We start from the raw sequence: 26,312 nt of genomic DNA, 5'->3' as shown, positions 1-26,312 counted from the left end.
ATGCGGCTCACAAATTTCGATGCCCCGGACAAACTGAGTCGTAAATTTGATGGTCGCGAGGCTCTTCAATTTACAGTTAGTGTAGGCTATTGTGCAACTGGAACGAGAGAACTGTTAGAGAAGCACTCCGATAGTTCCTATAAATTTCTAGCAGATATACCTTGACGACAATGACAGTGACTCTTAAGTTCAAGGTATGATGGCAATGGCTGTGAGCCCTAGGTTAGGATCATATAACTGACTGGTCAGGGCCTGCAATTTTATGGTCCTATAACAGCTTTAACATTTGTGAGCTCTAACCTCTTACTTGCCGGTCGCGGATCGAACCTGTCCATTTACGATTGGAACTTAGCTCAGGTTTTGAAAGAAGTTAAACTGTTCAAGCGAAACAAAATCCAAGGTATTGTCGTGGGTAAGTTGAATATTTACAGTCTATTTAAATGCTTGACTAACGTCGTTTAGGTCGGTCGATGATACTGATTTGGGGAGCATCTTCATTTGGATTCATCGGCAAGAATGAACTACTTGAGGAATTCACGTTCTGCGAGTACATCTTACCAGACTGGATCATGATGGGCCAATGGGGATATGACGGAAATGCATATGTCGTTACGGCTCATAACGCATTATTGCATATCAGTAGTGACTGCAAAAGAGTAGAGAGAATCTCAACATGTGGTATTGACTGTATCCTCTATTCTGCTGCCGTATTCTCTAACGCAGATGACGTGTGTGTTGCCGCTGGTACTGTTTTCGGTACTATTGAAGTTTGGTCTTCTAGAAATGGAGCTGTCATTTCCAGTCTCAAGGGCCATGAAGGGTCTATTTTTAATGTACAATTTTCTAAAGATGGTAGTCGTCTTGTCAGCTGCTCTGACGATAGATCAATTCGGATTTGGGACCTGCACACGAACAAATGTCTTGCAGTCGGATGGGGACACTCGGCTAGAATCTGGCAACTAAAGTATCTTGATGATGATACGATTATTACTACGGGAGAGGATAGTACTACTAGACTGTGGAGCTTCCGTGAAGGAAAGCTTGATTGTGTGCAAATATGGGAAGGTCATAGTGGAAGAAGCATTTGGTCACTTGCAGTTACAGATGATAAGAATATCGTCTCTACTGGTGGAGCAGACGGTCGAATACGATTATGGAATATGGCTGCGAAGTCTTCACTCATCGGTATGTGTTCTATGACTAATTTGTGAGTGTCTCTTTGTAATTAATTGCCGCTATATTGTCGCAAAGATCGCAGAAAAACCATAGATTTTGAAGATATTGCTAGGTCTATTGAGATTAAGGTCGGTGGTCGAATTGTATTAGTTTTGTACCGTTGACTGTTCTGACATATATCAGTGCGGAAGTATTAAACAATATACAGCAACGCGGACAACAGCTTATGCTTTCTCAACAATAATGGGATATGTGGTACTGTTGGACACTGTTGACAACATATGGAAGAAGACATATTACAATCCAGTGCTGGCCGGATATAGTCTCCTGAAAGGATGGGACGACAAGCCTTACGTTTGTGTTGGTGATCGGCAAGGCTTTGTTTATGTAATTGGTACAGAAGATTCTTCGAAGGTAATTAGTCTACTTTTTTATCTTCTCTTTCCGTACTGACATCTGTAGTGTATCGTCATTGACCCTCCATCCGAAAATTCCAATAAGGTCATGGATCTCATTCCTTTGTCGAAAGGCGACTTTTTGTATATTTTAGTTCAGTACGGAAATGGAGAGACGCCTTGGTCGTTCATTACTCTGAAAAACGTTAGTCTTGCATTTTCTGAGTATTTGGGTATGGAGCTAACTGAAAAGCACAATGGAATTTCCTTAGAAAACTCAGTTGCCCTCGCAGCGCAGCCAACATTTCCGATCGCTTCGGCTTGCATGCATCCGAATACGGATCTTCTCGTCGTTGGTTCGAGGTTTGGTGCTCTTGCGGTATATCGTATTGCGGCCTCGCAGGTTCCAATAGCTGCGTCAGGCTGCTGGCGGCGTATAATATCAGAGGATTGCATTACCAGTGTTAATGCAAACTATACCGACGACGGCAGTATGGATATTCTGGTTACGTCGCGGAATGGAAGTTATAGCGTATGCAATGTAGCATTGTCATCTGAGAAAGGACCAGCTACTTTAGACAAGTTGCATCTGAATAGATTAGCCAAAGGAAGTATTGAAGGCGTACGAGCTCCTCATTTTAAGCACTTCTGCGCTGATGGCTAATAAGAAAGTAGGCTGCTTACCTAGAGGAGGGGTTGGTGTTTTGGGGATTCCGAAATAATTACTTTTTTGTTTGGAACGAAACACTTCAGTATGAGATTATGTCGGAGATTTGTGGTGGTCCGCACAGAAATTGGCATTTCAAGATTTCTTCGCCGACAAAGTTCTCTTTCGTCTATACGAAGGCTTCTTCGGTAGGTACCGTCCTGATTTGCATCCCTGAGAATGCCGAGAACGCTGATGATCTTGTAGATATGTATAGTCAAAGAGGTCGATGCCGGGACAGCTTTATCTGCTAATTCCATTACTCAGGACGGAACTCATGGCCGGGAAATAAGAGCAATTTCTGTTTCACCATTGACCAATGATCCTAATGCGCTGCTCGTGGCTACTGGTGCTGAAGATACTTGTATTAGACTCAGCAATGGTATGAAAGTTGAATTATATTACGTGGTCTTAGTGCTAATATCATGAGCGTAGTATTTACCGATGGGCGCTTGCGTAACCTAGGTGTGGTGCGAAAACATGTTTCTGGACTGCAGGAATTGCGATGGTCACCAAATGGCAGATACCTATTCTCGAGTGCTGCAAGAGAGGAATTAATTGTCTGGCAAGTCACCATACGCGACCAGAATGTCTATCTATATCCTATCGCTTCCGCACCCATTGCAACAGATCTACCTGATCTACGTGTCATGGACTTTGCCGTAGACGAAACTATGTGTAATGGAGCTCGGTGTTACTTCATTGTAGCGGTTTACTCTGACTCGGCCATCAAGGTATGGCTCTTTAACCCTTCCACTACAGATTTTCGTCTGCTGTCTACTGGACGATACAAGACATGTTGCATTTTTAAAGCAGAATGCTATCGTCCTAATGACAGTTTCCACTTCTTAATCGGCAGCTCGGATGGGCATATCGTATCATGGGACTTGTCAGAGATATGTCACGTTGCTCTGTGCAGTCCTGTGAGTGAACTGGCAACAAAATTTGACTTTCCGGAGCCTGAATGGTCGCTCTCTGTTCACCAGTCTAGTATTAAGTCGCTCATGATTGTCAGGGACCCCTATACCTCTGCAGATCGAAGTTTCTTTATTGTTTCGGGCGGAGATGACAATTCTATAGCCGTTACGAAGTCTACGATGATCGAGTCCAGCTTTCTTCCTACCAAAGAATATACGGTGGCAGACGCTCATGCATCGACAGTGACATCGCTTACACAGTTGAAGGACAACGTCGTGCTGTCCGTAGCAGTTGATCAACGAATACGGGTATGGCAGTTGCTGCCAGATAGCGAATGCAAGTTGTCACTATTAGACGAAACATATACAGCAGTGTCAGACACAGGGTGCGTCAGTAGCGGGACAATCGAGGACAACGCATGCACGATGTTAATAATTTGTGGTGCTGGATTAGATGTATGGCAAGTAAATAAGAAATAAACGTATTTTGGTGTGGTAACAGTTGCATTTGTAATTGAGTCAAACGCAATTGTGGTGATTTTGCGTTTGCATAGTAGCCAGTCTGATATAAAAATATATCTGACTGAATCCACGTTTTGCATATATAGTAGTGCAAATGGTAGATGCAGGTTGTAACGGCGAAACAACGTGGGCGACCACTTAGTCCCGAACCATAATTGTGTCCGTCGCCTTAATAAATCGCCAATGCGCACAACAAGCCACTGGCCTTGATAGATATCTCCAAAGATCTCCAAAGATCTCCAATAGTCCTTGGCCTCAAGCATTTGATATCGGGCTTGATTTTCCCGGAAGCCATGAGAAGGAGCAGACAACAGATACTCCCCCTTCTTCTTACATTCTAAAGTATGAGTACATCCAATTCTCTACTAGATCCTGAGCTCGAGGGAGGGGGCATATCTCAATATATATCGGTTCCCTTTATCGTTACTACCACAGACGGCCGACAGTTTCATGGCCCTCTTATAGGAACAGATAGAGTGAGCTCTCGCTGACAATTCTCGTGGTTATCTCCTGGCTAACATTTGTATAGGAACAGAATATTATTCTCGGCGACGCCACGGAGAAACTACCAATTGACTTCAAGTCAAGAAGGAATGAGGGATTTCGATACGTTGGCATGATTGTTGTGCCGGGAAAATATATTTTGCGCATTGATGCGGACAGGAGAGCATTGCAGTCTAACTCTTTAAACCGACGCAGACATTCTCAGATATCAATGTCTGATGTGTTATAGTGCACTAACGACGCGCAGAGAACCTGGCGTCCGTTGGTATCAATAATATGATAAGAAACCTATCTATATTAGGAGCCAAACATAATAATACTGTACACATTATGTACATTAAACTGGCTCATTCCGACTTTCTCCTTACTATTTACAAAAATTCACCACCGATGTATTCATGTCAATTGTAGATCACTTAGCCATTAACATTTTATACTACCACTATGAATTTATCCTTGCCGCTGCTTATGCTTGGGGTTGCTCTTGCATCGGACAAGCACCCGACCTTTGCGAATGACGACCTGAAATGTGTCAACGCAAGCTCTCTACTTGACCGTCGCAATCAATGATAATGAACAGTTCATTGAATACTCACATAGCAGTCTGGACACAGCTTCTTCACGGAAGATCTGACCTTAATACCCCGACATAATTGACCTGACTTTTCGGGCTGCAGCAGTAGTCGACTTGCCGGCAGTCGGCTTTGCATCTCTAGCGACCATGATAAACTCGATGTAGTATTGCGTCGAATGGAAGACGCAGCAACTCTTGAGAAGTTCCAAATCAAAGGTAACATATGTTCGCACGGGTTTAAGAATAGGAAGCAGTTTGGTCCAGCATTTTATGAGTTTGCTCATTTTCGAGCTTCGTCGGAATTGTACCCTTACCCAATAATACCCTTACCCTGTGATAAAATGGCAAACGTGGCTTACGGTCTATGTCCCCGTGCGCTAGCTAATATAAGCAGCGAACAGATCTTCAATATATTACAGCCTATTATTAATCGGCGCGATACCAAACAAACTAGTTGACAAGCATTCACAACGATGATTTAATCTTCTCACTGCATTCCCAAGTCTGGCCAGGAGACAAGGTGGTCCACTTACTGACACTGCCTGCCTCGACACATAGCATGCTCTTATAACCGTCTTCTGGGCGAAAATCTCCCATATTCTTCGAACCATTAACCCAAGGATTCCAGACAACTACAAAAGCGTAAGCTGATATCCTACATCTCAAGTTATAGAGGAATACATACCAACATCAGCGACATTCTTTCTATAAATGTGAAAAAGAGGCTTGCCAGCTGACGCAATCAAAACGTCGTTGTTAACATCCTCATAGACACGATCTGTCTCAGAAGTGACAGTGACGGTAGTGTTCGATTCGGAATAGTCACTCTTTGAGACTTTATCCTTGACACTAACGCCAGTCAAGCCATTAACCTCAACTTTATCGACATCCTAGAATTAGCTAGTTAGTAGAAAGGTATATGTCGTATAAAAAGACAAACCATACTGGAATGCGGAAGTAGGTATGGAATAAAATCTGGAAATCCCAGTTGACCTTGCTAGTGTTCTCAACTCGCATAGCCGTTTCAAGAGTATCGGCACCCAAAGCAATAGTATAAATCAAGGTGAAATCGAAGCCCCATGCCTTTCTGAATGCGTCTGAAATATTCTCTGGTCCGAGACCAAACTGAACTGTCAACGGACTAGCGGAAACCTGGCCTAAAAATTCCCACTAAGATGATGTCAGCGTGCTAGCTACTTCCCACTGCGAGGAAGGCGGATGTACCGTCGACAATCTAGCAAAACCATGCTGCGGAAGAGTAGACGTAGGACCTGAACTAGCCTTTCCAAAGACCTGAGCGAAAATTATTATTATTAATTTAAAGACAATTAGGTACGGATTGGGACTAACTGGGAATACGAGAGGCACACCTCCTCTCACAGCTTTCGATCCGTCGAGAACGGCACCTCTAAATGAACCATTACTACAGATCACATATAACATTTGCCTACATTTCCACTTACTCACTGAGCCATAACTGTTCCTTTCCTGCTATAGTCCAAGAGAGAATGTTGGCACCGTGTAGAAGAACTTTGACAGACGTCGACTCGTCTGATGGAAGAGTCAAAATCACTTCCTTGTCCCTTTGTTCAATCGGCATTCTGATGTAATAATATCGTCTCGAGGAATATAGTGAGGACAATCGATTTACTCTTATAGATGAGTGCTTAAGGGAGTGGGACGAGATGCGACTTGTTGGTGGTAGAATGCGCTTTAACAGCGATGAAGCCAGCATCTCCATTCTCCAAGCCCGGAGCAAATCAAAATGCGGAGTCTCGGCACTGACCGGACCACAACTCTAATACAAGCGGACCACTCTAAGCCGCACCAAACGAACTTTTAGTGTGATAGTATCAGCCTTATGCGAACTAGCATTAGATATCTGATTAATCGAATAAACGCCTGCTATTATAAGGTCATGGATATTGCTAATTTATTACAAATATAAGTAGAAATCCTAAATCGACACGCACAATTGACCTTGGCACCTTAAACCTATCATACGCACAAACTGATCTCATCACAATTTCTCTGAAGAATACCCAGTCCGTATACATTTAACTTACACTTCAATCTCGTATACAATTTCGTCTCGTCAACCTTTCCATAAACGACGTTCACCTTCGTTTCACACCGGATTGATGGGCATGGCCCTGTCATTTCCACAGATAATCTGTACTCCAATTTCAGCTTTGTACGTGATTGTTGTAGGAAAATTTCTGGCTTAAGGGCGAGACTACCATCCTGTAATCGGATCTCGGTAATGTAGTGACTTTCTAGCAGCTCAATTTCACGTCTCAGGTTGTTTTTCTGTTGCCAAATAGCGGATACGTCACGCAGAAACTGACTCAGTGGCCTATTGTTGGATGTGCAGCATAATAAATTGACGAAAAATTCTGTGACCTTGGGTATAATGTCAGCTAAATATCACGCATACTAAAGCGATTCAGTCGTTCGAACTTACAGGTGAAGAATCTGCATTGATTGTTGAAATTTTAGATATTGAAAGGTTACAAAGTGCAATCTCAATTTCCAAGTCATTTTCATGACATAGAACTATTGTATCTTGACTTAGATTCTTCAACGTCCATCCGAAAAGTTTATAAATCCAATCCAGCTCATCTACTGTTGTAAGCGCAGGGGCCAGGACTCATCAGGGCCAAAGTACTTACCTTTTGTGGATATAATAGCTGCCGTATTAAAGCCTTTGTTCTCTTCAATAGTCTTCTTGGAGATAGTAATACTCTCGTTGCGTGCCCTTATATCTGATAATCGGGAATTGAGTGAACAAGACAGAACCTCATCTTCATGCACTATTTGACGCTTTGTACACATCTTTCGACTGACATCCAGCTCAACAGTTGCCAGGTTATGCCTTGCAGCCTCAAGTTGTTCTTGATCGCAGTCTGCCACCTCTGATTTCCGCTTGCGCAGAAGCTCCAACTTGGATTTAAGAGTCGAGTGTCTAGACTTGATATCTGACAGAGATGGCCGTAACGCTTCTTCGATGGTTTTCAAATTCGCGCAATCGTCCTTGAGGGCATCCGTGTTCTTTACCAAACTGCTCATGATGCCGTCAAGAAGTTTCGATCGCCATTTATACCAAACACCCTTTGATTGAACACGAGCATAGCTCTTAATAACTTTGAACTGGGCGCAAAACGCTGCTTGCCCATCGAGTGATGAGCAAATATACTGCCGGAATAGTTCTGGATTCTCTTCCATTATTGACGTTTCAAGTCTGTCAAACAAGTCTTTTCCTTCCTCAATATTTTTCCGAAGTTCGCGGCAGCTCTATATAACTCGCTATTAGTAAATGGAGCAGACAAATTGTTACCTGATAACTTACAAATTCAAATAATTCCAACAATGGACAATGAAGTTGTCTCGAGAGAACTGTCGCTGACAAGGTGGGCTCAGAAAGAGCCTCGCTAGGCTGAAGGAAAGTTGTATTGCGTCGCTTTGTATTAAGTCCTTCCAAAAACTGAATCGACGTCATCCGCAGGAACTCATTCAGCGATATTGGCAAATAGCTATTTTCCTCTTCCGGCTTGACAATAGGTGCATGTGAACGTAGAGGCGTCTTATCGCCGGAATCCACAAGTGGTTCAAGTTTCATCATGACTGGTGCAGGGATGTCGGACAGAAACTTGATCGACTTCTTCGTTGTCGACTTAGTAGGAGATGTCAGAGAGGTTGACTTTAGTGGTGAATATATTTTTGACAATGCTTCCTGCTCTTCATATTTCAATGATTCGATAGCCTGCTTTCTTGCTGAGCTAGCTGGTAGCTTTATCGGCGAACGAACAGCTTTCTTTGGGGTTAGGCTCTGAATTCGCTTCTGTAAACTGCTGGTACTGACGGTAAATAGCGTCTTGTTAATATCGCTCTTTAGCTTCTGACTCTCAGGTGTTCCGATGCTTAAATGCCGCCCATCAAATCCCCGGTTGGTGCCCTCACTTTCAAGCAGACTTCTACGGAGTTTTAGCACTTCAGCGGATCGCGGGGACCCTGTAGGTGTCTCGACAACCTGGGAAGCTTTACACTGGAGCACTTGAGAATGCTGTGGTCTTGTTGGAGTCTCTGTACCCGAACTACACCCAATACTGGGAGTGCGTCTGAGACTGCGAGCGCTAAGTGGTGGAGAAACCAATTTGGGCGATATTATGCATGTAAAGGAAGCCTGGCCCGGTCGTGAGTTCGCTATTTCCGGTGAATTAATTGTCGGAGACTGAGAAACAACACGGTTAGCCGAAGATAGCATGTCGGTAACTTTCATTGGAGTATCCTCATTGCCACCACCTTCATCATCGATACTGGCAATATTGATCGTGCCGACAGCCATAGTAACATCCATTGCCATACTGGCATGGCCTGTATCATCCTCTTCCGGTTGAGCAGAATGAATTGCGCCTATAGCTTTGGTGATGTCCATAGTAGCACTGGTATATTCTGTGTCATCATCGTTCTGATGAGGTGGAATTTCTTGGATGGAGCCAAGCGCCTTAGTGACGTCCATCGTCAGGCTTGTATGATCCTCCTCTTCCTCAACACCATTATCAGGCAGATCTTGGATACTTCCAATTGCCCGCGTGATGTCCATCGTCTTTTCTTCGACATACTCTTCAATAGAACCTACTGCATTGGTGACATCCATTGTCGCCTCGTCAGAATCATCGTTTTCCTCTGCCACAATGGGCCGATGAATGCGGCCAATGGCTGTAGTAATATCCATAGCCTCCGTGTCCGAAGCATTATTTCCAGCATCGTCCCTTGCGGCAGCATTCGGTGAGGAAGCGGGCCGAAAACGAGCAACGAGCGGTGAGAAGAATGACGAAGCGGTGGATGCTGCTGAGTTGGACTGAAGCAGTGCAGTCTGCGATTGCGGCAGCAATAAGTTCTCGTTGGCGTCAAACAAGTCATCAAAAACATCTGTAGCATCTTCCATTTCAACCTCATCATCATCTTCATCATCGGCAGCGAAAGTTGCAGATTTGATGAGACCTCGAGGTGGAGTCGTAACGACGGTGGAGCGTTGCAATTGACGTGACCCGTTATCATAACGAGTCGATGCAGGACTAGGCTCATTGTATAATCGGAGGTTTGCAAGTGGTGATCGCCCACAAGCGATCATATTTGGAGATTCGGATCTGTCGGCGCGTGGTGTGCTAGCGGCAGTGGTGGATGTCGACGATGACGACTGTGTATCCTCTCGCTCTAATTCGAAGGTACTATTCGATATAAGTCAGGCCAATAGGTCACATAGACGACGGTCACGCAAACGGAAATATATACTGTAGAGTAGCTTCTGGCGCAAAACTGACTCGCCTGCTTAGAGTGTGAGAACTTGACGACTTAGATTGGGTCGAATGGTCCTTAAGGGCGACGTGCATCACACCGATCACCGTATGATTTTCATCGGCCTCCGAGTATGATGATTTCAAAATTCCCCTGGGAGCCTTATTATCGTTAGATTTCTAATGCTGTATAGGCAATAGCGTTTGAGCCTACCGTGGGAATGCGTGAAGGGCCTCCCATCCGTCGCTTTCGTGGAATAGGTAATGTGATGTCATCAGAACCACCTAAACTCTTAGACCTTTTGCGACTATTAAGAAGAACGCCGCCCCCCAAGTTTTCTTTATCCTCCTGGGGCCCGAAGGCGATGGAGTTCCTTGGCCGAGGCATTATAGCTTGATCGTGCTCAGCAGGAACTGTGTGACGAGTGACCCGTCTGATAAACTTGAGAAGATAAATTCAATAGTTCCTAAAATAATTTTTGATATAGCAAGAGCAATTAAAGATAATACTGGCTAAAAACGTTAGTCGCTGCAGAGAAGAGAGGCGACAACAAACGGCGGCCACGGCACGCGATGCGTTGTTATTGAGAGGTAAACAAACAAACCAAACTCTAAATTAAGTTTGTCTTTGGGTGAGGGTTCCTCATTATGCAAGCTTACCCTAAGCTGCTGAGGGCTTCCAGATAGAAACTAAAAGACAGTCACAGCGATTAGTTGTCTGTAGTGGTCGGTGACATACTCCAGCGAGCCTCGACATCGTGGCCAGGTATTTGGTATTTTCGACTATTGTGACACTTTTAACAGATCTTGAGTACTCCCGTACACGATGGCCACAGAATTGACAGTCCAGTCTGAGCGTGCTTTCCAGAAGGTATATTGATATTATCAACTGTATAAGTTAGAGAGCGAGAATTAATGGCGTACTTTTAAGCAACCGCACATCTTCCTTAACGCGAAGACCCGCGGTAAGAAGGCCACCAAGCGTTGGTACAAGGACGTTGGTCTCGGATTCAAGACGCCTAAGGAGGCTATTCAGGGACATTATATTGGTATGGGAGTTATCACATGATGTATAATTCAATGGGTTTGGTTAATATCGATTATAGACAAGAAGTGTCCATTTGTCGGCCTCGTCTCGATCCGTGGTCGTATCCTGACGGGCACTGTCGTTTCCACCAAGATGCACCGTACGATCATTATAAGACGGGACTACCTCCACTACGTATGTGATTTGATCAGATTAGGAGTAGAGGGTGTTTTGGCTAATCGTGAATTGCAGATTCCCAAGTACAACAGATACGAAAAGAGACACAAGAACTTTGCTGCACACGTTTCTCCAGCTTTCCGTGTTGCTGAGGGTGATGTTGTCACTGTCGGTCAATGCCGACCAATCTCTAAAGTGAGTAGCGAATTCATATGTCTCTGTTCTGTTGCATGACGCTAACGTTACTTTTAGACTGTGAGATTTAACGTCCTCCGTGTAAGCAGCGCCGAGAGCGGAAAGAAGCAGTTCAACAAGTTTTAGATGCTGTATAAAAAGTTATTGGGTTTGTTTTATAGTAGCATGTGACAATGTATAGTGTACAGTTTTAGTTAAGGAAATTTGTTCATTGCTTCGACGGCGACCAAGACTATATCGCGCGCAGATGCGATTCAGTGATTGAGTAGTTGCTGAAACGTCTATTGAAATGTTAGATACACCCAAGGTGTTGAGTAGAAAGTTTGATATCACTTAGAACACTCGCAGTCCGAACGCATAGCCACTGTGACAAGAATCCACAATGTTCAAGTGGCCAACAGAATTTAAGCATAATGTTTAACGATTGGTGCTAGATTATAAATAAATGATCCCGAAATGTGCCACGGTTAACTACTCGTCGCTATTATTATAAATAGCAAAGGGGAAATTGAATGAATCCTACGCGAAGAAATTTACTCTTATTAACTTATCTAATGTACACCTAACATAAGGACTGTATGAATGCCGAATAAGTGCCTAGTCCTTATGATGCGAGTCAAATCGAGATGGCTTTCCATATTCAAGGGGTACGAACTTCATGGTCTTATTGTTATATCTTATCACACGTTAGCATGTCTCTCATTGACAACAAATTAAAACGTACCCGTAGTCGATAAATAGTTCCTCGCCTTCTTTTATTCGCCTTCTAGCGAAAAATGCAATCCTATGTATGCCATTCACAAGCAGAATTCTAGCATGACAGTTTGGATTTTGCCGGGAATGGTTAATAAACCGCAGCTTATTACCAGCGCGAGTAGCATCAACACATTGATCTAGATGGCATTAGCAGTTGCCGTAGGAGTGACGACTGATTCGCATATACCTTTGGTCGATTCGAACAAGAATGAAACACCGCGTTTATCGTATATCTTACCTCGCCTCTCCGCTTCGTCCTGGGATATGAGCTCGCCTTTGTATTCGCCCAAGTATTCGTCTTGCTTGATAGACTCTCCCATGAACAAACCCCATCCGGAGACGTTACTAGGACCAACAATAACTCTTTTACCAAGTCCCCGCTGGAGATTAACATTCTTGCAATACTGCTTATTGTCTACAATGTCTCTGTTCTTCGGATCAAGAACATGATCAGCCCCGCACGACCGGCACAAATCCGGGTCACACTCTCTGTTCCACTTGAAACATTCACAGGTACTGGTTCGGCACCTGCTAGTGGTGCAACGACACCCCCTCCATCGCCTTGGACACGAAGCTGGACAGGCACACCCTTTCTCGCAAAATACTTTGCTGATAACGGCCGGGCAACGCGAATCACATGGCCCGCTGTGCATGCATGGATTGACATTACCTCGCTTAGAATGATTCCCACTGAGTGAGCAGTCATCCGGATAACCTGTTTGCGCCTTTCGTTTCCGCTTGTTACTTGTAAATATTTGGGCCCTTAGAGAATCTAACCTATTTTGCCTGGACCCAGGCTTCTCCAGCTTTGCAAAGATGGGCGTTAACTTGAGATCTTCTAGCTTTGTACGAATCTATCTGCAGTTAATAATATGGGCCTGTATCCTAGCTTATTTTCACCATTACCTCACGACATGATTTGTTGAGTATGGTAGTGAGAAGGCAAGACGTCCGTTCATTTCGGATCATGACATTAGCAGTCATCTTGAGCATTGATATTTCATCATCCGTCCACTCTACTGGAGTAGTCAGGCTTTCGTGCCTATCAGATTTCTAATTGCAGTTAGATTGTGCATAGTTCACTACATCTCTAAAGACATAGCTGTACCTTCATCATGCATTCTGGCGAACATGGCATGTCTTCAGGAATGATCTTTCGAGCTGCAGTAGACCTATTGGTATTATCGCACTCTTGAAGCGACGGGGGCCTTATAGATCCATCGGGCCCTACTGTCATGTATGTGGAATCTATTCCTGATAAGCCACTGGAAATCTAGCGAAGGGCAAAACCTTTAACGTACCATGCCAGGGACATTCATGCATAAAACAAAATGAGCATAATAACGAAGAATAAGAATCAAGGCTAAACGCCGCAGTTGACTGAGAACTTCGCAGGCTAGACCGCTTATCATCGATTAAAGCATTTGCGGGGTAGCTGTATGCCAATTGATACTGTTAGCCTAGAAAAAGAAGATTCAACTGGCAGACAGTGTGATATAGCATACAGATTTAAAATCTCCCAAATACTTGTTCTCGTTATGTCCTTGAATATCCGGCATATTAATTCTATCTTCCACACTAGCCTTGAATCAAGCTTTCTGGTATGCTCCTCTAGCAGCTTCCGCTTCTTTTCATCCAGCTCAAACTTGTCTGGCAATACCTGTTTTCGAACCACAGCATTGGACCCGACATTATAGAGAAAGTACGATACAAGTTGACTCTTTGAGAGCCCGTAGTTCGCCATGAAGTTGAAGAAATCAGCTGCTAGAAATTGAGCCTCTATATAACGTGTAAGTGTGAGGGCAGACTTCAGTTAAATCCTATTAATATAAGAACGCACTTTCTCTTCGTAACACTTCAGCATGACTTTCCGTCTTGTCCTCAAACATTTCCTCTAGGTTTAAACCGTCTTCCTCGCCATTTTCACCAAAATAGGGCAGATAACGTAAAACTTCGTCATCTTCAACATTCACACCTGTTGTTAAAGGTGTATAATCTTTATACAGAGGTAATGACGGAACAAAAGGGACAGAAATACTCTGTTTAATAATCTGCCTTTTGAGCGGTGCCGAGTGAGTATTCTTGTTGAACGTCTATAAAACTGTTAGAACAACCAATAGTCCGCAAAGTGGGGCTATTACAGCTATCGTGAATTTCATTTGCATGTGCTGAGAAGCCTTGGCTGCCGGCACGAAATCTTTCAGAGACCATCTCTCCGCCAAAGGTGCATTATCTGCCTCACTGCGAATACCCGATTGCAGGCGGCAATCCGTCAGTAGTTCCTACAAAATTGCAATTAGAGATCGTGAGATATAATAAATCGCATGCAAAAGATTAATACGCTAACAACAGCCTCATGTTTCTGCCGGACTTGTATGATATGCTGTCGCAATTCCTCACGAATAGACTTCTCATTAAAATCGTAACTATGTTCCGACGTCATCTTGAGTAAATAGACATAATAGTAACAATACGACTAATCCAGGATCAGTGACGGCAAAAAGATAAAATTGTAAAACCCAGTTAATGCACGCGTTTATATGTATTTTGTGTGCTGTCGTCACGTCACCAAAGCGACTTTGTTGACGCCAGTGCAGATGATTTGAACCTTACTCTGTTGTCCAGGGGTAGGTGAGTTGTGATCTAATTGAAAGAAATTACCCGGAATATGCCAAAAAACCTTAAATTCGTGTGTTTTACTCGCCGAGATTTTAACGGCGTATATCTTAAGGTCACATTTTTCTAGCTGCCACCATATTCATTGCAGGCTTTGTACAAAACATCAACAATTTCTTCTACGCAGCTCAATTCGGCCTCAAAAATGACGGGCAAGATATACTCAGCATCAACCACTGCTCCAGTCAACATTGCGGTAAGCAAACTGTGCGTCCGCCGCACGATAATGAGCTAATGTTCAGAACAGACCCTGAAGTATTGGGGCAAGCGCGATACCAAGCTAAATTTACCAACCAACTCTTCCATTTCAGTCACGCTCTCACAGGATGACTTGCGGACGCTGACGACAGCCTGTGCTGCAGAGTACTTTGAATCCGACAAACTGTGGGTCAATGGTAAGGAAGAATCTGTGCATGGACCTCGCCTTGTTGCTTGCTTTAGTGAGCTTCGAGCGCTGCGCAAAGCTCTTGAGGACGCCAATCCCGAGCTTCCTGCGTTGAGTAAATACCATCTCCATATTGTTTCCGAGAATAATTTCCCTACTGCTGCTGGGCTGGCATCGTCGGCTGCTGGCTTTGCCGCTTTTGTGCAAGCGGTTGCCAACCTTTATGAACTACCTCAGTCTCCGGAGGATTTGTCGAGAATTGCCCGACAAGGCTCTGGCTCCGCTTGCCGCTCTATGTTTGGTGGATATGTCGCTTGGGAGATGGGTCGGGAGGCTGACGGCTCCGATTCTCGGGCTGTGCAAATTTCCACCCAGGAAGCGTGGCCGGACATGAAGGCAGCCATTCTTGTTATATCTGCGTCCAAGAAAGAGACATCATCTACTGTCGGAATGCAAACGACTGTGAACACCTCCACTTTGTTCAAGTACCGTACCGAGGTTGTTGTCCCTCAGCGTTTCAAAGAAATGTCTGAGGCTATAGTTAACAAGGATTTCGAGACCTTCGGTAAGCTTACTATGATCGACTCTAATCAGTTTCATGCTGTATGTCTCGACAGCTCTCCTCCAGTCTTCTACATGAACGACACTTCTCGGCTCGTCATCGGACTTATTGAGAAGCTCAACAAGATCTATGGCAGGGTTGTTGCTGCCTATACCTTTGACGCTGGTCCAAACTCGGTCTTGTACTACTTGAAGAAGGACGAGCTGATTGTGTTGGGATTATTGAAGGCTGTTATGCCTGATATTGGCGGATGGGATATGAAGTCGTATACAGCGTCAATTGCCCCCTCTGTCCCTGACGGAGTCGATCCTTGCTCATTCGAGGCATTGAGGGAAGGCGTAAGCAAGATTATCCTTACTGGTGTCGGACCTGGTCCGCAGAAGACGGACGAGGTTCTTATCGATGGCAATGGGCTTCCGAAGTAACTTGCGTGCTTTAATAACGATGGACTAAAAATAGTAAACTATGCTTAGTAGAAGTTGTTTTCGGCGTTTCGGATAACGGTTTATTAAAATTTTAGAGCCCATGTGTCTTTATTTGCGATATACGTTGTCTTGTTAGAGCGTACATATGCAAAGTTTTCGTATTATGTGCACAAGTTCTGTTATGTATTCTAGCTAATGTCTAATTGCATCGATCTCTTGCTATCTTAAATATATATACACACAATATCTGCTTGATATATTACAATATGAATCCCAATATGTTCCATGGAACAAAATTGAAACTAGTTGTAATCCAAGATATTTAACTTCTCAAATTTCTCGACCCGGGGAATCGATTGTTCAGGCAAAAGATACATGTTCCCATCGTCGTCATATCTCTGCCTGTCTCTCTCGGAGATCGTGAAAACTTCAATCACGCAACTCTTAATATTGTTGATCATTTCAACATAACTCCTCTGAATCTCCACCGCCCGCTCATGCATTGCGCGCCGCGAAAGGCTCTCGATCAATCGCCGCGCGTCGTCCCTTGTCTCGTTAATGCGCTCAATCAAGCGGCGACTAGAGTTGACGAGATATTCCTCTTCATAGATGCTACCTTTCTTGCCGCGTGCCCGCTTACGTTCTTCTCGTCGTCTGTTCTTCGCAGTCCGTCTGGTGGCGCCGGTATGGGCCGTGCCTCCGGTCTTGCCAGTATATCTCGTTAACAACGAGGCCGACGTAGAAAGCTCGCTAGGAGCTATAGATACGTTGTCCGGTACATCAGACTCTTCTGGACCTTCAAAATAGCTCATAGGATCATTAGCTTTCTTGAGTCGTAGGTCTCGTAGACGCTCGAGCTGAGCATTTAACTGGCCGCGACAATCGGAAAGAAGTTCCGTAATTTGGTTGAAGCCTTCGACCAGTGCAGGATCGACTATTTCCTCCAGGTAACCGGGTGAATTCTGTTGCAAAATAATCCGAATCGCTTCATCAAAGAAAAATCCTTTGCACAGAGATCTAACGGCTTCCTTCAAATCTCGGCGATATTCGAGATAGATAGTGGCCGCGTCCATGTACCTTCTGGCTTCGTAAAGTGCTTCAGCAAGCTTTTGTGCAATGACCTGGACCTCGTCCTGTGGTAATCTCGCCATACTGCAGACAGCAAGTGCTTCCCTCCAATGCGATCCGAAAACATATGAGTCCAAAGCATCAGCATAATCTCCCAACAATTCGTACGCAAGACCTGCCTCCTTGAACTCATTATTTGATCTTAGATGCTTCGCAAAGAGTTTCAGGATTGCATACTGCTTAACTGGCTCATACTTGTAAATCTGCAGCGCGTTTTTGTACAGATGGTGTGTCACGACGAATTTTTCAACTTCAGTGAACACGTCGTTGCCGTCTTCGTCGTACTTGAGATCGCACAGATGCACTAAGGCCTTGTCATATCGACTAAGATGAGTGTCGAGTAGAAAGCGGCGGCGCAATGGAGTCTGCTTTTGCAGACTGTCGATGAATGGCAGGTATTCTCGTGGATCTTTCTGTGATTGGCGAGCAATAAGCAGGGCTAATCGCAAATCATAGAGGCCGAGCGCATATTCATACAGTTTGTTCACATCTTGCAAGAAACAGATATGCTCAACCGCAGCAATCAACTTGTCCTGATTGTCATCTGCCCGAGAAGTGAGCGTAATACAACGAACACCAATAACCACACTTACGACCAAAATTCGCAATTAAAATTAGAGCAGACTCAATATCTGCAGGATCCTTGCACAAATACGCCGTAATTATTGACTGTGTGTGCGTTTTGCTGTAATATTTCAGTAAAACCTCCAGTAAGGCGTCGCAGATTCTGTTCACTTTTGTCTTCCCATCAGCGCTTACTTTCGACGAGATGCCCCCTTGTAACGATAACCCTGCAAAAGTGTTATTAATTGACGCCGATGGCAAGGTCTCTTTGTATATAGTCTTCGTGACATCCTCGTTCCTGTCATCACCGGTTAGTGGCCATCATCTTACACCGGAACTCACGAATTCTACCTACGTTAATCCAGAAATGAAAAGGTCTAAGAACTCGACCTTCCGCAATGAAGAAACAAATAATTCGACGTTTCGGGTAAAGAGATCCGGATTATAATCATATAAGATGTCAAGGTTGACGCGGTGCACTCGGCACGCCAGAAAAGCCTGCAAATAGTCCTTCTTATCGATACTCCGCCGAATTCCTTCAAGCACTAGTAATCGAGGGAAAATTGTTTCTAAATTGCCTCGTGGCATTTGCAACACAATCGACACTTTAGAAGGTATAATTGAAACAATCTTTGCGCCACGCTCAATCGACCGACAGCGTTCGTCCACGCTAACTACCGTGTCCGCGGGGACATCGAAATTAGACTCGCCATCTGTCAAATGCACAAATTTGAGCAGACTTTGAGCAGTGGTGAACGCCAGATGCTGTTCGGTTACGATAAACGACGTGCATGAGACACTAATCCTCTGCTGGTTGGCATAGAGCCGGCCGTTGGATGCCAGACCGAATACAATAACTCGGTCTTGGACGATAGCCTCCGCAATGGTCGAACATCTCTCAGGTAGCCATCCAATGTTTTCAGATACTACTTCTTCACTACCCGACCCAGTAGAAGCGAAAGAAATTTGGCGAATCTCAGCATTAGCCAACTCAACGCAAATGGCTCGATGATCCGTCCGGGTTGCCATAGTCACGACAGAAATATCGAAATCCTCCACATAAATGATGTCATGTTCCAAGTCGCTGTCTAATCGTAGTATCACAAGTCGACTGAACTCATTGTGGTCAAAGACAACAGCAAACGTCTGGCGGTTAATAAATCGGATTTGTCTCGCAACTCCAGCTTCATCGATTTCAGCCAGAGGAATTGCTTTTGTCACTTGAGGATCTCTGACCTTCGACGGAGTGAGCAGCGACCAAGGGGCTAATTCTATCATTGAGTGTTCGAGGACAGCAATTATGTCATTCGAATTATTGATTGCTGCTTGAGTAGGCGTTTCTAGTACCTTAAGATCACGGAATGACATTGGTGGAGGAGTATTTGCTATGCCTAAGGGGGTGATCATCAACGCCGCTATTTAACCAATGATATTAGCTCTGCCTTTAACGCATAATTCAAAAACGTACATCCGTTGGCTACCATCAACACGCCATAATCATTTGGAGGTGACTTAGAACCAGAATAGAGGTCCCACGCGAATTCGTGAATTTCCAAGAGGTTTTCACGCCCAAGTATCAATGTGAGAGACCGCTCTGGATGCCATTTCATAAAGGCAAGTTGTTCTTCGCCATATAAATAAACTTCTTGTTTGAGATACCAGTAGTAATTATTCATCGTCCAGAGCTGTATTCGATTTATCAATAAGACAGCGAGCACTGATGATTCGGCATTCCACTGCAGGTCGAGTATAGGCTCATCCGGTGCCAATCGAGTGTTAAATTCGTACCGTCGAAGTCCGTTCCGTTCATAAAATATCACATCGAGCCGTCGTTCCTCGCCATCAGCAACTCTCTGCACAGAGGCTATTAAATTTCCCGATGGCCTCCAAGACACAAAACTTTCCTGTCCATTAACTGGCTCTGATACGCTGTCAAGAACACCTTCTCGCGAGTAAACTCTGATTGTTCGTCGCAGCAACTGGCGCACTTCCAAATCAAGTGTATCCACCGAATTCACAGATACATAAGCTCCGTCACCACGCCATGAGATTCTGACCTTGCCGTCATCCCTAGCACTCTGAACGCCCTCATCCACTTGCTCAGGGATTGTAGGGTCTCGCATACCCTTGATACCTTTACCCTCAAATTGTGTCTCCTTCTTACCCCAGCCGACGGAAACATGCCGCGAAATCTTCAGATCATCTGCATCGATTTTTCGTTCCGCGAGCGGATCAAACTGACGGTTAAGCAAAATAAAAGTTTGCACACCTGTTGCCAATGCAATAATTTCCTCATCGGGACTCCAGGCTGCCGCGGCTATCCCTTCGTCAATGGACCCCACAATCTCAACAATTCCCTCGAGTTGGTCGTTATCCTTGACACGCACAGATACTATGTCGCCGCCAGACAACACTACGACAGCAGAGTTAGTATCTGGGAAATAATGCAAGTCGACGATCTGGTCTGGGTGAGAATCTGGCCCGATCGGTATGGAATCCCACGACGCTAGAAGTCTCACTTCTCCAGTGTTCTACAAGTAACATTAATCTTTCTGTTGCATATACTTAATTGTAACTAAAACTCACGCTGATCTCCTGGATCTCAATGTGATGAAACTCCTCCGATGGTCCAAAAGCGCAAATCAACGTGTTATTGACAGCATCAAAAAATGAACTCGATAACGGCAGATCAGGAACAGATACTGATTGCACCGATATGCGAGACCGCTGAATCGGGAGCAAGTTCCACATATTCTTACCGGTAGCCCATGCGCGGAGAGAAAGGGAAGTTTGCAAGAATTAGGACCTTCGATCGTTACTCCTATAGGTTACTGAATCTCTGTCGACGCGTGCCAAAGGCTTTTACTTGTAATTCAAGCAAGCGTTCCTTGATTCGTAAAAAAATGTTGGATTTTCTTAACTACCATCGACTTTGTCAATGGGAATTTTTAGCGAGAGTGGATAAATGTAAGACGATTACAGCACTAACCGCACTCGCATGACCCCTGAAAATTGGTCCGCCATTGTCCCTCTCCAAGCTTCCTGCCCGTACTGACACATAATCTCGAAAATTTACTTTCTACTGCGTAGAGATTTCGGCCCAATTCATGTTCATCGCAGTGTGCGAGTTCGGCCCCGTATTGGAATTATTATCTAGTCCACACTGTAGGAGGCATGACAGTGATGAACAGGCAGTCGGATTCGAGTGGTGCAACCATGCAGCACACAATACATCGATAAGCAACACAAGGAATTGGTAGTTTTGGAGGAATTGGTCACGGCTTCTCTGGGCCTGGTCATGCTGGTATATATTCGTTTTCAAGCGGTTGAGAATGTCGTCTGATCGGCTGCGTCTGAGGGCAAAGGGCACCAAAGGGCACCACTGCAAGGTGGGCCTCGTCTTTGCTCGTCCTCTGCTGACAGCAAACGATTTCAATCTTTACGATCAACAGTCTTGGAATGGCATAATACTCGAGCGATTGCATTTACTAGCAGCGCGCTCCTTGATCTATTGCAGAAGCCGTCGAGCGATAGAAGAGAATGGGGGACGTTTGCTTTGCTGAGTCGCGGGGACCATAGAACGCGTTCAATATTATATGAAATTTGTCTCCATATGCAAACGCACAAAGCCATCAACTTGATCGAAGCACCTGCCGAAATGGCAAGTAGTGAATGGTCTTGAAGCTCTTATAAACTTGTTTTGTACACAGTCCTGGTCAGTGATTTCAAGTGTGAATACATATTTCCACTGGATGTAGGGGGGTGCGGTTCAGGTTGAGACTACGATGATATCACAGTGAGATATGCTTTATATATGATCACGCGACTACTGGTAGTACAGCTACATAGGACGTCTACATAATTCATGATTCGAGACTATGGGTACAACGAAAATCAAAAGCAATATTCATGTGAAAGGTGACCCAAACCATGGTAACGGAGACAAGACAGGTTTTCAGCGTTAACTTCAAAATCCAATTGAGTCAGAGGACCTACAATTTAAGTTTCATACATTCACGTGGAACTTTTAAGCTGAACTTGTGCTCTTCGTATACGCGAACCTCATCTTCCTCACGACTTTATTTTCTGGGCTGGATTATTACTGCCGAGTAATATTCTGATACTGTCACTGGAAGGATATGTTTCTCGAGGTTTTCCAACTCTGGTCCTCAACTTTCGTCATATTTGACGAGGAAAATTCGGATCTCGAATTGTAACCGGGGATTTCAGGTCAGCTGAACATGCAAGCTCACCAACCCCCGTTTCAGATCTAAGTCGGGGCAATGAGAGTCCATATCTGAGGGGGAGAAACGTGGAGAACGTGCAGCCATGTAGCCGGCGCAATCAGTTGCATATGTCAATAATCCTTGTAACGGAACTGTGGGCTGTGAAGCCATGCAGGATTGAGGTGAGACGTAGAGGTGCGGAGTAAGTCTTGGAATATTCAGCTCATGTTTCACCCGATATTGATCTCAGCCGAATTAGATGTCGCATATTGATTAGCAGTATAAGTGGGAAAGAATCGATTCCAGATTAAATATATAATAAAATCGTATAAATTGCTTGATCTTAATCGTATTTTACTTAGCAGATAAGGATGAAGATCACTTCGAGCCGCGGATTCGGGGACAAACTTTCAGCAACCCATCATGTTGGAAACTGCACCGCGGAAACAATCCGAGACGGACACTGTAGCAATGTACTCATCGTTTCCGTCTAGTCTATGATTGTCGTCGATGAATCACTTATGCGGGATAAATTGCGCGAATGGGAGGTACAATGCCCCCTTTCGGTGAGATCCGGGTAACAGATAAGTACGGTAACCGGTCTTAGCGTGTAATACCTTATCTCTGTAACCGGATGTCTGCCAATTACGGTAATGTCACCCAGTTGTGAGCGATGAACTGCTGGCTTTCATGCGCTAGTGGCTTGTTTTTGGCTGCCCGGAAATGCGCCGCTTTTTTGTTTTGCATGGGCCGGCGACTCCCGCGTCCCGCGACTGTGTTTATCTGGACCAGTTGCTCACTCATATTAGTTAGTAGCGAAATGCTGACTGTAGCAAGGTGAGTGATCTGAGCATGGGAATGTTGTGTAGGATGCCATGATGCAAGTTAGTCAACTGATATCTACTGTGAATCAAATTTTTGTTATTGTTTAACATGGCGAGTGACATTCACGTGCATGTTACGCGTTGTAATTTACCTTTGCTACAGTAATTACCGAATTTAAGGTTGCTCCAAGCGTTCTCTCGGCAACAGTGAACGGAAGTCTTCGATCCCGTGATATTCTTCCCTTTAGTAAGGTCCGCTTGGACGAGGAAAGGAATGCTCCACAATTCCGTTTAGTCAGTAGCTAGCAAAATCTATCAAGAAAAAAACATGAGGGCAGACTGTCTGGTTATGAAGTTTCGCGTGGTACAAATATACAGTCAATGATTGTCGATGTTCTCTTGTCGGGTTCATCCGACGAATCGCCGAGGTCATTTCCCCGCAACCGCATCCTTGGTTGACTGGGCTCTGACTTCCGTACCAAATTACCCACAAAGTAAACACATGCCTGTAACAAACAGAAGATGACTGTTTAACAACGTGAGTGGCGTCCAATACATAAAACTGCAGGCAGACACTCACATGGGTGGGTTGTCGCAGGTAGAGACGCCCACTGATCCACACCAGTAGTATACCATCTGCCACAGGCTAGTCTAGGAAAGCTAATAGTTTCGGTGGCGCGGTTCTTGGAGTAATTTGTCACCGCAATGGTCTCTATTTATATAGCTTTTCATACCTTGTTACGAATGTGCCATTTCGCTTATGCATGGCGCTAAGTGACATATAGTTAGCGAGATTAGGAGGTCGTGGCCTGATGGCTGACGTGGCTGATCCTTGGTGCAGCGAAGGTATCAATACATTTCCCTTACCCCCTGATTTCCAGTGTTTTTTCGTCTGTTGCCTGGCTATGCACAATATCCCGTATACTTGGTTTACAACAAGTTATAGATCTAGATGATGGAGTAAAATAAAACAGTATTATTAAATTTTCTGAACACAGCTGATGGAGAATTACATGTCTCTCTCGAAGAAATCACCGACAAAGAAGCGGTGAACAACATCACGACTATGATCATGTCGATGGCAATCAGTTGGACTGGACATCGGCGACAGAAGGTGCCCTTCGGTGTCCAATCGAAAAAAGGAACTGACTGACCGTAATGCAGCAAACAAACATCATAATCCGGCAGAAACTATACAATATCACACGGCAGCTTACAAACCCTAAACCCTTGCTTGCAAGTGATTTAATCAGTTGGGCACTGGGCCGGGTAACGACGATGCCGTGTGTTACTTGTGTAGCTCCACCATAGTCTGTCAACAGGTATGGCCTGGTCTATCAACGGTATCATGCGTATTCCAATATTCCAAATAAAAAAATTGGACTAGAGCTGCACGAGAAAGGCGAAGGAGAACACCTGCGGACTAGTGCCGGTCAGCGGACGGAGATGCCGGGTATGTGCACTCCTTAATTGCGAGTGGCACTACAATCGTTGTCTGATTCATCTGGCGCACTCTCGTTCCACCGTTTTCTTTGGTGATTTCTCAGATTTCAAGAGGTTGGCCACACTAGCGCCGCATGTGCTATTCTTTGTTGCTCACCTAGCTGGCAAGTGGCAACCGTCCCGGCAGCTATTTCTTCTAAATAGCTCTGTATCTGCATGGTATATTATTACGTCGATCATAAAGAGCGCGCACACGCCACATAGAGTTCTACGCTAGAACCAAAGCGTCGGATCGTCATGTCTCTGGGGAATTCTCCGGCCAATCATAAATGGCGAAGGGCGACATTAACCTTGTCTTGGTTTCCTTTGAATTTAAATTCATTTACTTATCTAGTTAAGTCTTAGTAATATATCATGTAGAGGCTTATAGCATGTTAGGCTGTCGCGTGAGTAGCTGAGATATTTTTGTTAGGGCATTGATACTAGTCAAACTGTTGTAATGGATAGCATGAGAGAGTTGCGTATGCGATCCATCGCCGTCGATGCTCTCTGATCAGTGCCCAAGATCGCCCTAGGCACGTGTTGGGCGACGAGTACGACAGAGCCGCTTGGACGGTACGTCTAGACGTTGTTCACCAACAACGTAAGCCAGATGATGGCCCGGCATCGCTTCCAATTTGCTAGAGAACGACGACTTGTTTGTTACCTGCGACTAGTTCTTTGGTGTGTGGCGCCAGTCAGAGAGAACTTGGCCGACCTAATGCCAGTATGACCCGATGACCACGTGGAAGTTTCTGGCTAGGGGAACCCTAATCAGTTACCGTATCAAATTGACGTTATCTTCAATTCCGCACGCTGCAGGTAGCAACATCGACTTACTCCGCGCCACAGCTCGTCTTAGCGAGTGATAGACATGATTAAGTTAAATTTAGTAACTATCGTAACGATTGGCATGCCTACAATATACACCCTAACCCTTATGAATTTTGCACGCGAAATTTTCACTTTGACAATTTAGCACTTGAAATATTTCTTAAAAGTGAAAATTTCGTGTGTAAAATTTCTTTTAGGTTTAGAGTTTTTGTCGGCCACACGCGAAAACAAAAACTGCACCTCGGGCCTAGCTCTGTCTGATCTTTCCCAAATTTTGCCAGCTCCATTCAATTCCATTATGCGGGCCAATTATACCATAGTTTCTCGTCGTCAGAAACAGCTTCTTATGCTATTCAATGTCTGACTGACGATGACTAGCTAGTTCAGCATTGTTCAGCGCGACGTAGTCTAGCAAATCCTGGCCGAGAATCGCAAGTAAGCAACTCGATCGGCCCTACCGCCTACTAATCCCATATACTACCGTCACTTTCGATCTAGATAGCATGGATGACGGTCGAGTCCGGTTTGATTTTAGATTCAATAAAGGAGATCGTGCTACATCTCCGACTCGATGAGATTCAATGGAGTCAAGACTGCCGTCCGGACCCGTCGATGGCTTTCTGCATTGTTCTTCGCCGGCTTGCACACGCCATTGGGGTGTCACAAAGTTGGCTACGCTGTGTGTTCAGGGACGTCATTGACCACTTAGTCCGTCGATACCGGCACAAACTGAAGTTGGACCGAGCGGAGAGTTGAATATTCATTGATTAACGGGTTACTTTACCGCAAGGAACGACTTTGGATTCCGCATGACGACCTACTAAAGACCGATCTGTTGATCAGGCTCCGCGATACTGTGACTGCCGGACATCCTGGAAGGTTACGCACATATGACTTACTAAGACGCAAAACTATTGGCCAGGCATGCGAACTTTCATCAACCAATTCGGCCACACCTGT

The 26,312-nt window shown here is 44.7% G+C and overlaps 9 protein-coding genes across 9 annotated transcripts; 4 read left to right on the top strand and 5 right to left on the bottom strand.

Moving 5' to 3' along the window:
• Positions 1-56: 56 nt before the first annotated feature.
• V1508DRAFT_415053 (WD40-repeat-containing domain protein) lies at positions 57-3,690 on the top strand. Its single transcript, XM_066940015.1, has 10 exons — positions 57-194; positions 250-412; positions 463-1,185; positions 1,252-1,304; positions 1,360-1,590; positions 1,639-1,776; positions 1,825-2,193; positions 2,247-2,426; positions 2,485-2,659; positions 2,713-3,690. The coding sequence occupies exons 1-10, from the start codon at positions 171-173 to the stop codon at positions 3,672-3,674; spliced, it is 3,018 nt and encodes a 1,005-aa protein (XP_066796710.1). The 5' UTR covers positions 57-170; the 3' UTR covers positions 3,675-3,690.
• Positions 3,691-3,851: 161 nt separating this feature from the next.
• On the top strand, positions 3,852-4,638 carry V1508DRAFT_415049 (uncharacterized protein). The gene is made up of 2 exons (XM_066940014.1): positions 3,852-4,192; positions 4,246-4,638. Exons 1-2 carry the CDS (start codon positions 4,061-4,063, stop codon positions 4,447-4,449), a joined length of 336 nt encoding a protein of 111 aa, XP_066796709.1. The 5' UTR covers positions 3,852-4,060; the 3' UTR covers positions 4,450-4,638.
• Positions 4,498-5,055, bottom strand: V1508DRAFT_368743 (mitochondrial 54S ribosomal protein bL36m). Its single transcript, XM_066937417.1, has 2 exons — positions 4,817-5,055; positions 4,498-4,742 (listed from the first exon to the last, which is right to left on the bottom strand). The coding sequence occupies exons 1-2, from the start codon at positions 5,015-5,017 to the stop codon at positions 4,671-4,673; spliced, it is 273 nt and encodes a 90-aa protein (XP_066796708.1). The 5' UTR covers positions 5,018-5,055; the 3' UTR covers positions 4,498-4,670.
• A 204-nt stretch (positions 5,056-5,259) lies between these two features.
• Positions 5,260-6,394, bottom strand: V1508DRAFT_403608 (galactose mutarotase-like domain-containing protein; the record flags this gene model as incomplete). The annotated part of the gene is made up of 6 exons (XM_066938568.1): positions 5,260-5,426; positions 5,480-5,684; positions 5,740-5,964; positions 6,019-6,087; positions 6,145-6,202; positions 6,258-6,394. The coding sequence occupies 6 exons, from the start codon at positions 6,392-6,394 to the stop codon at positions 5,260-5,262; spliced, it is 861 nt and encodes a 286-aa protein (XP_066796707.1).
• Positions 6,395-6,693: 299 nt separating this feature from the next.
• V1508DRAFT_384517 (Spc7 kinetochore protein-domain-containing protein) lies at positions 6,694-10,641 on the bottom strand. Its single transcript, XM_066937772.1, has 6 exons — positions 10,306-10,641; positions 10,090-10,253; positions 8,144-10,025; positions 7,467-8,088; positions 7,259-7,416; positions 6,694-7,197 (listed from the first exon to the last, which is right to left on the bottom strand). Exons 1-6 carry the CDS (start codon positions 10,477-10,479, stop codon positions 6,793-6,795), a joined length of 3,405 nt encoding a protein of 1,134 aa, XP_066796706.1. The 5' UTR covers positions 10,480-10,641; the 3' UTR covers positions 6,694-6,792.
• Positions 10,642-10,917: 276 nt separating this feature from the next.
• On the top strand, positions 10,918-11,616 carry V1508DRAFT_396700 (40S ribosomal protein uS17; the record flags this gene model as incomplete). The annotated part of the gene is made up of 5 exons (XM_066938114.1): positions 10,918-10,962; positions 11,023-11,140; positions 11,198-11,313; positions 11,371-11,490; positions 11,548-11,616. 5 exons carry the CDS (start codon positions 10,918-10,920, stop codon positions 11,614-11,616), a joined length of 468 nt encoding a protein of 155 aa, XP_066796705.1.
• A 340-nt stretch (positions 11,617-11,956) lies between these two features.
• Positions 11,957-14,845, bottom strand: V1508DRAFT_415033 (uncharacterized protein). The gene is made up of 10 exons (XM_066940013.1): positions 14,588-14,845; positions 14,388-14,528; positions 14,087-14,339; positions 13,752-14,025; positions 13,548-13,681; positions 13,355-13,494; positions 13,153-13,299; positions 12,434-13,100; positions 12,215-12,383; positions 11,957-12,166 (listed from the first exon to the last, which is right to left on the bottom strand). The coding sequence occupies exons 1-10, from the start codon at positions 14,687-14,689 to the stop codon at positions 12,088-12,090; spliced, it is 2,106 nt and encodes a 701-aa protein (XP_066796704.1). The 5' UTR covers positions 14,690-14,845; the 3' UTR covers positions 11,957-12,087.
• A 126-nt stretch (positions 14,846-14,971) lies between these two features.
• V1508DRAFT_415029 (GHMP kinase) lies at positions 14,972-16,546 on the top strand. Its single transcript, XM_066940012.1, has 2 exons — positions 14,972-15,118; positions 15,170-16,546. The coding sequence occupies exons 1-2, from the start codon at positions 15,068-15,070 to the stop codon at positions 16,292-16,294; spliced, it is 1,176 nt and encodes a 391-aa protein (XP_066796703.1). The 5' UTR covers positions 14,972-15,067; the 3' UTR covers positions 16,295-16,546.
• On the bottom strand, positions 16,435-20,927 carry V1508DRAFT_455090 (IKI3 family-domain-containing protein). The gene is made up of 5 exons (XM_066942606.1): positions 20,573-20,927; positions 19,455-20,517; positions 18,342-19,401; positions 18,016-18,284; positions 16,435-17,966 (listed from the first exon to the last, which is right to left on the bottom strand). The coding sequence occupies exons 1-5, from the start codon at positions 20,735-20,737 to the stop codon at positions 16,597-16,599; spliced, it is 3,927 nt and encodes a 1,308-aa protein (XP_066796702.1). The 5' UTR covers positions 20,738-20,927; the 3' UTR covers positions 16,435-16,596.
• Between the last annotated feature and the right edge of the window lie 5,385 nt (positions 20,928-26,312).

Source organism: Lipomyces doorenjongii (genome assembly GCF_038497915.1).
Source record: "Lipomyces doorenjongii strain NRRL Y-27504 unplaced genomic scaffold V1508scaffold_16, whole genome shotgun sequence".
NCBI classification, from domain to species: domain Eukaryota; kingdom Fungi; phylum Ascomycota; class Lipomycetes; order Lipomycetales; family Lipomycetaceae; genus Lipomyces; species Lipomyces doorenjongii.
The sequence above is the reverse complement of the archived record's forward strand: the minus strand, read 5'-3'. Positions and strand labels throughout refer to the sequence as shown.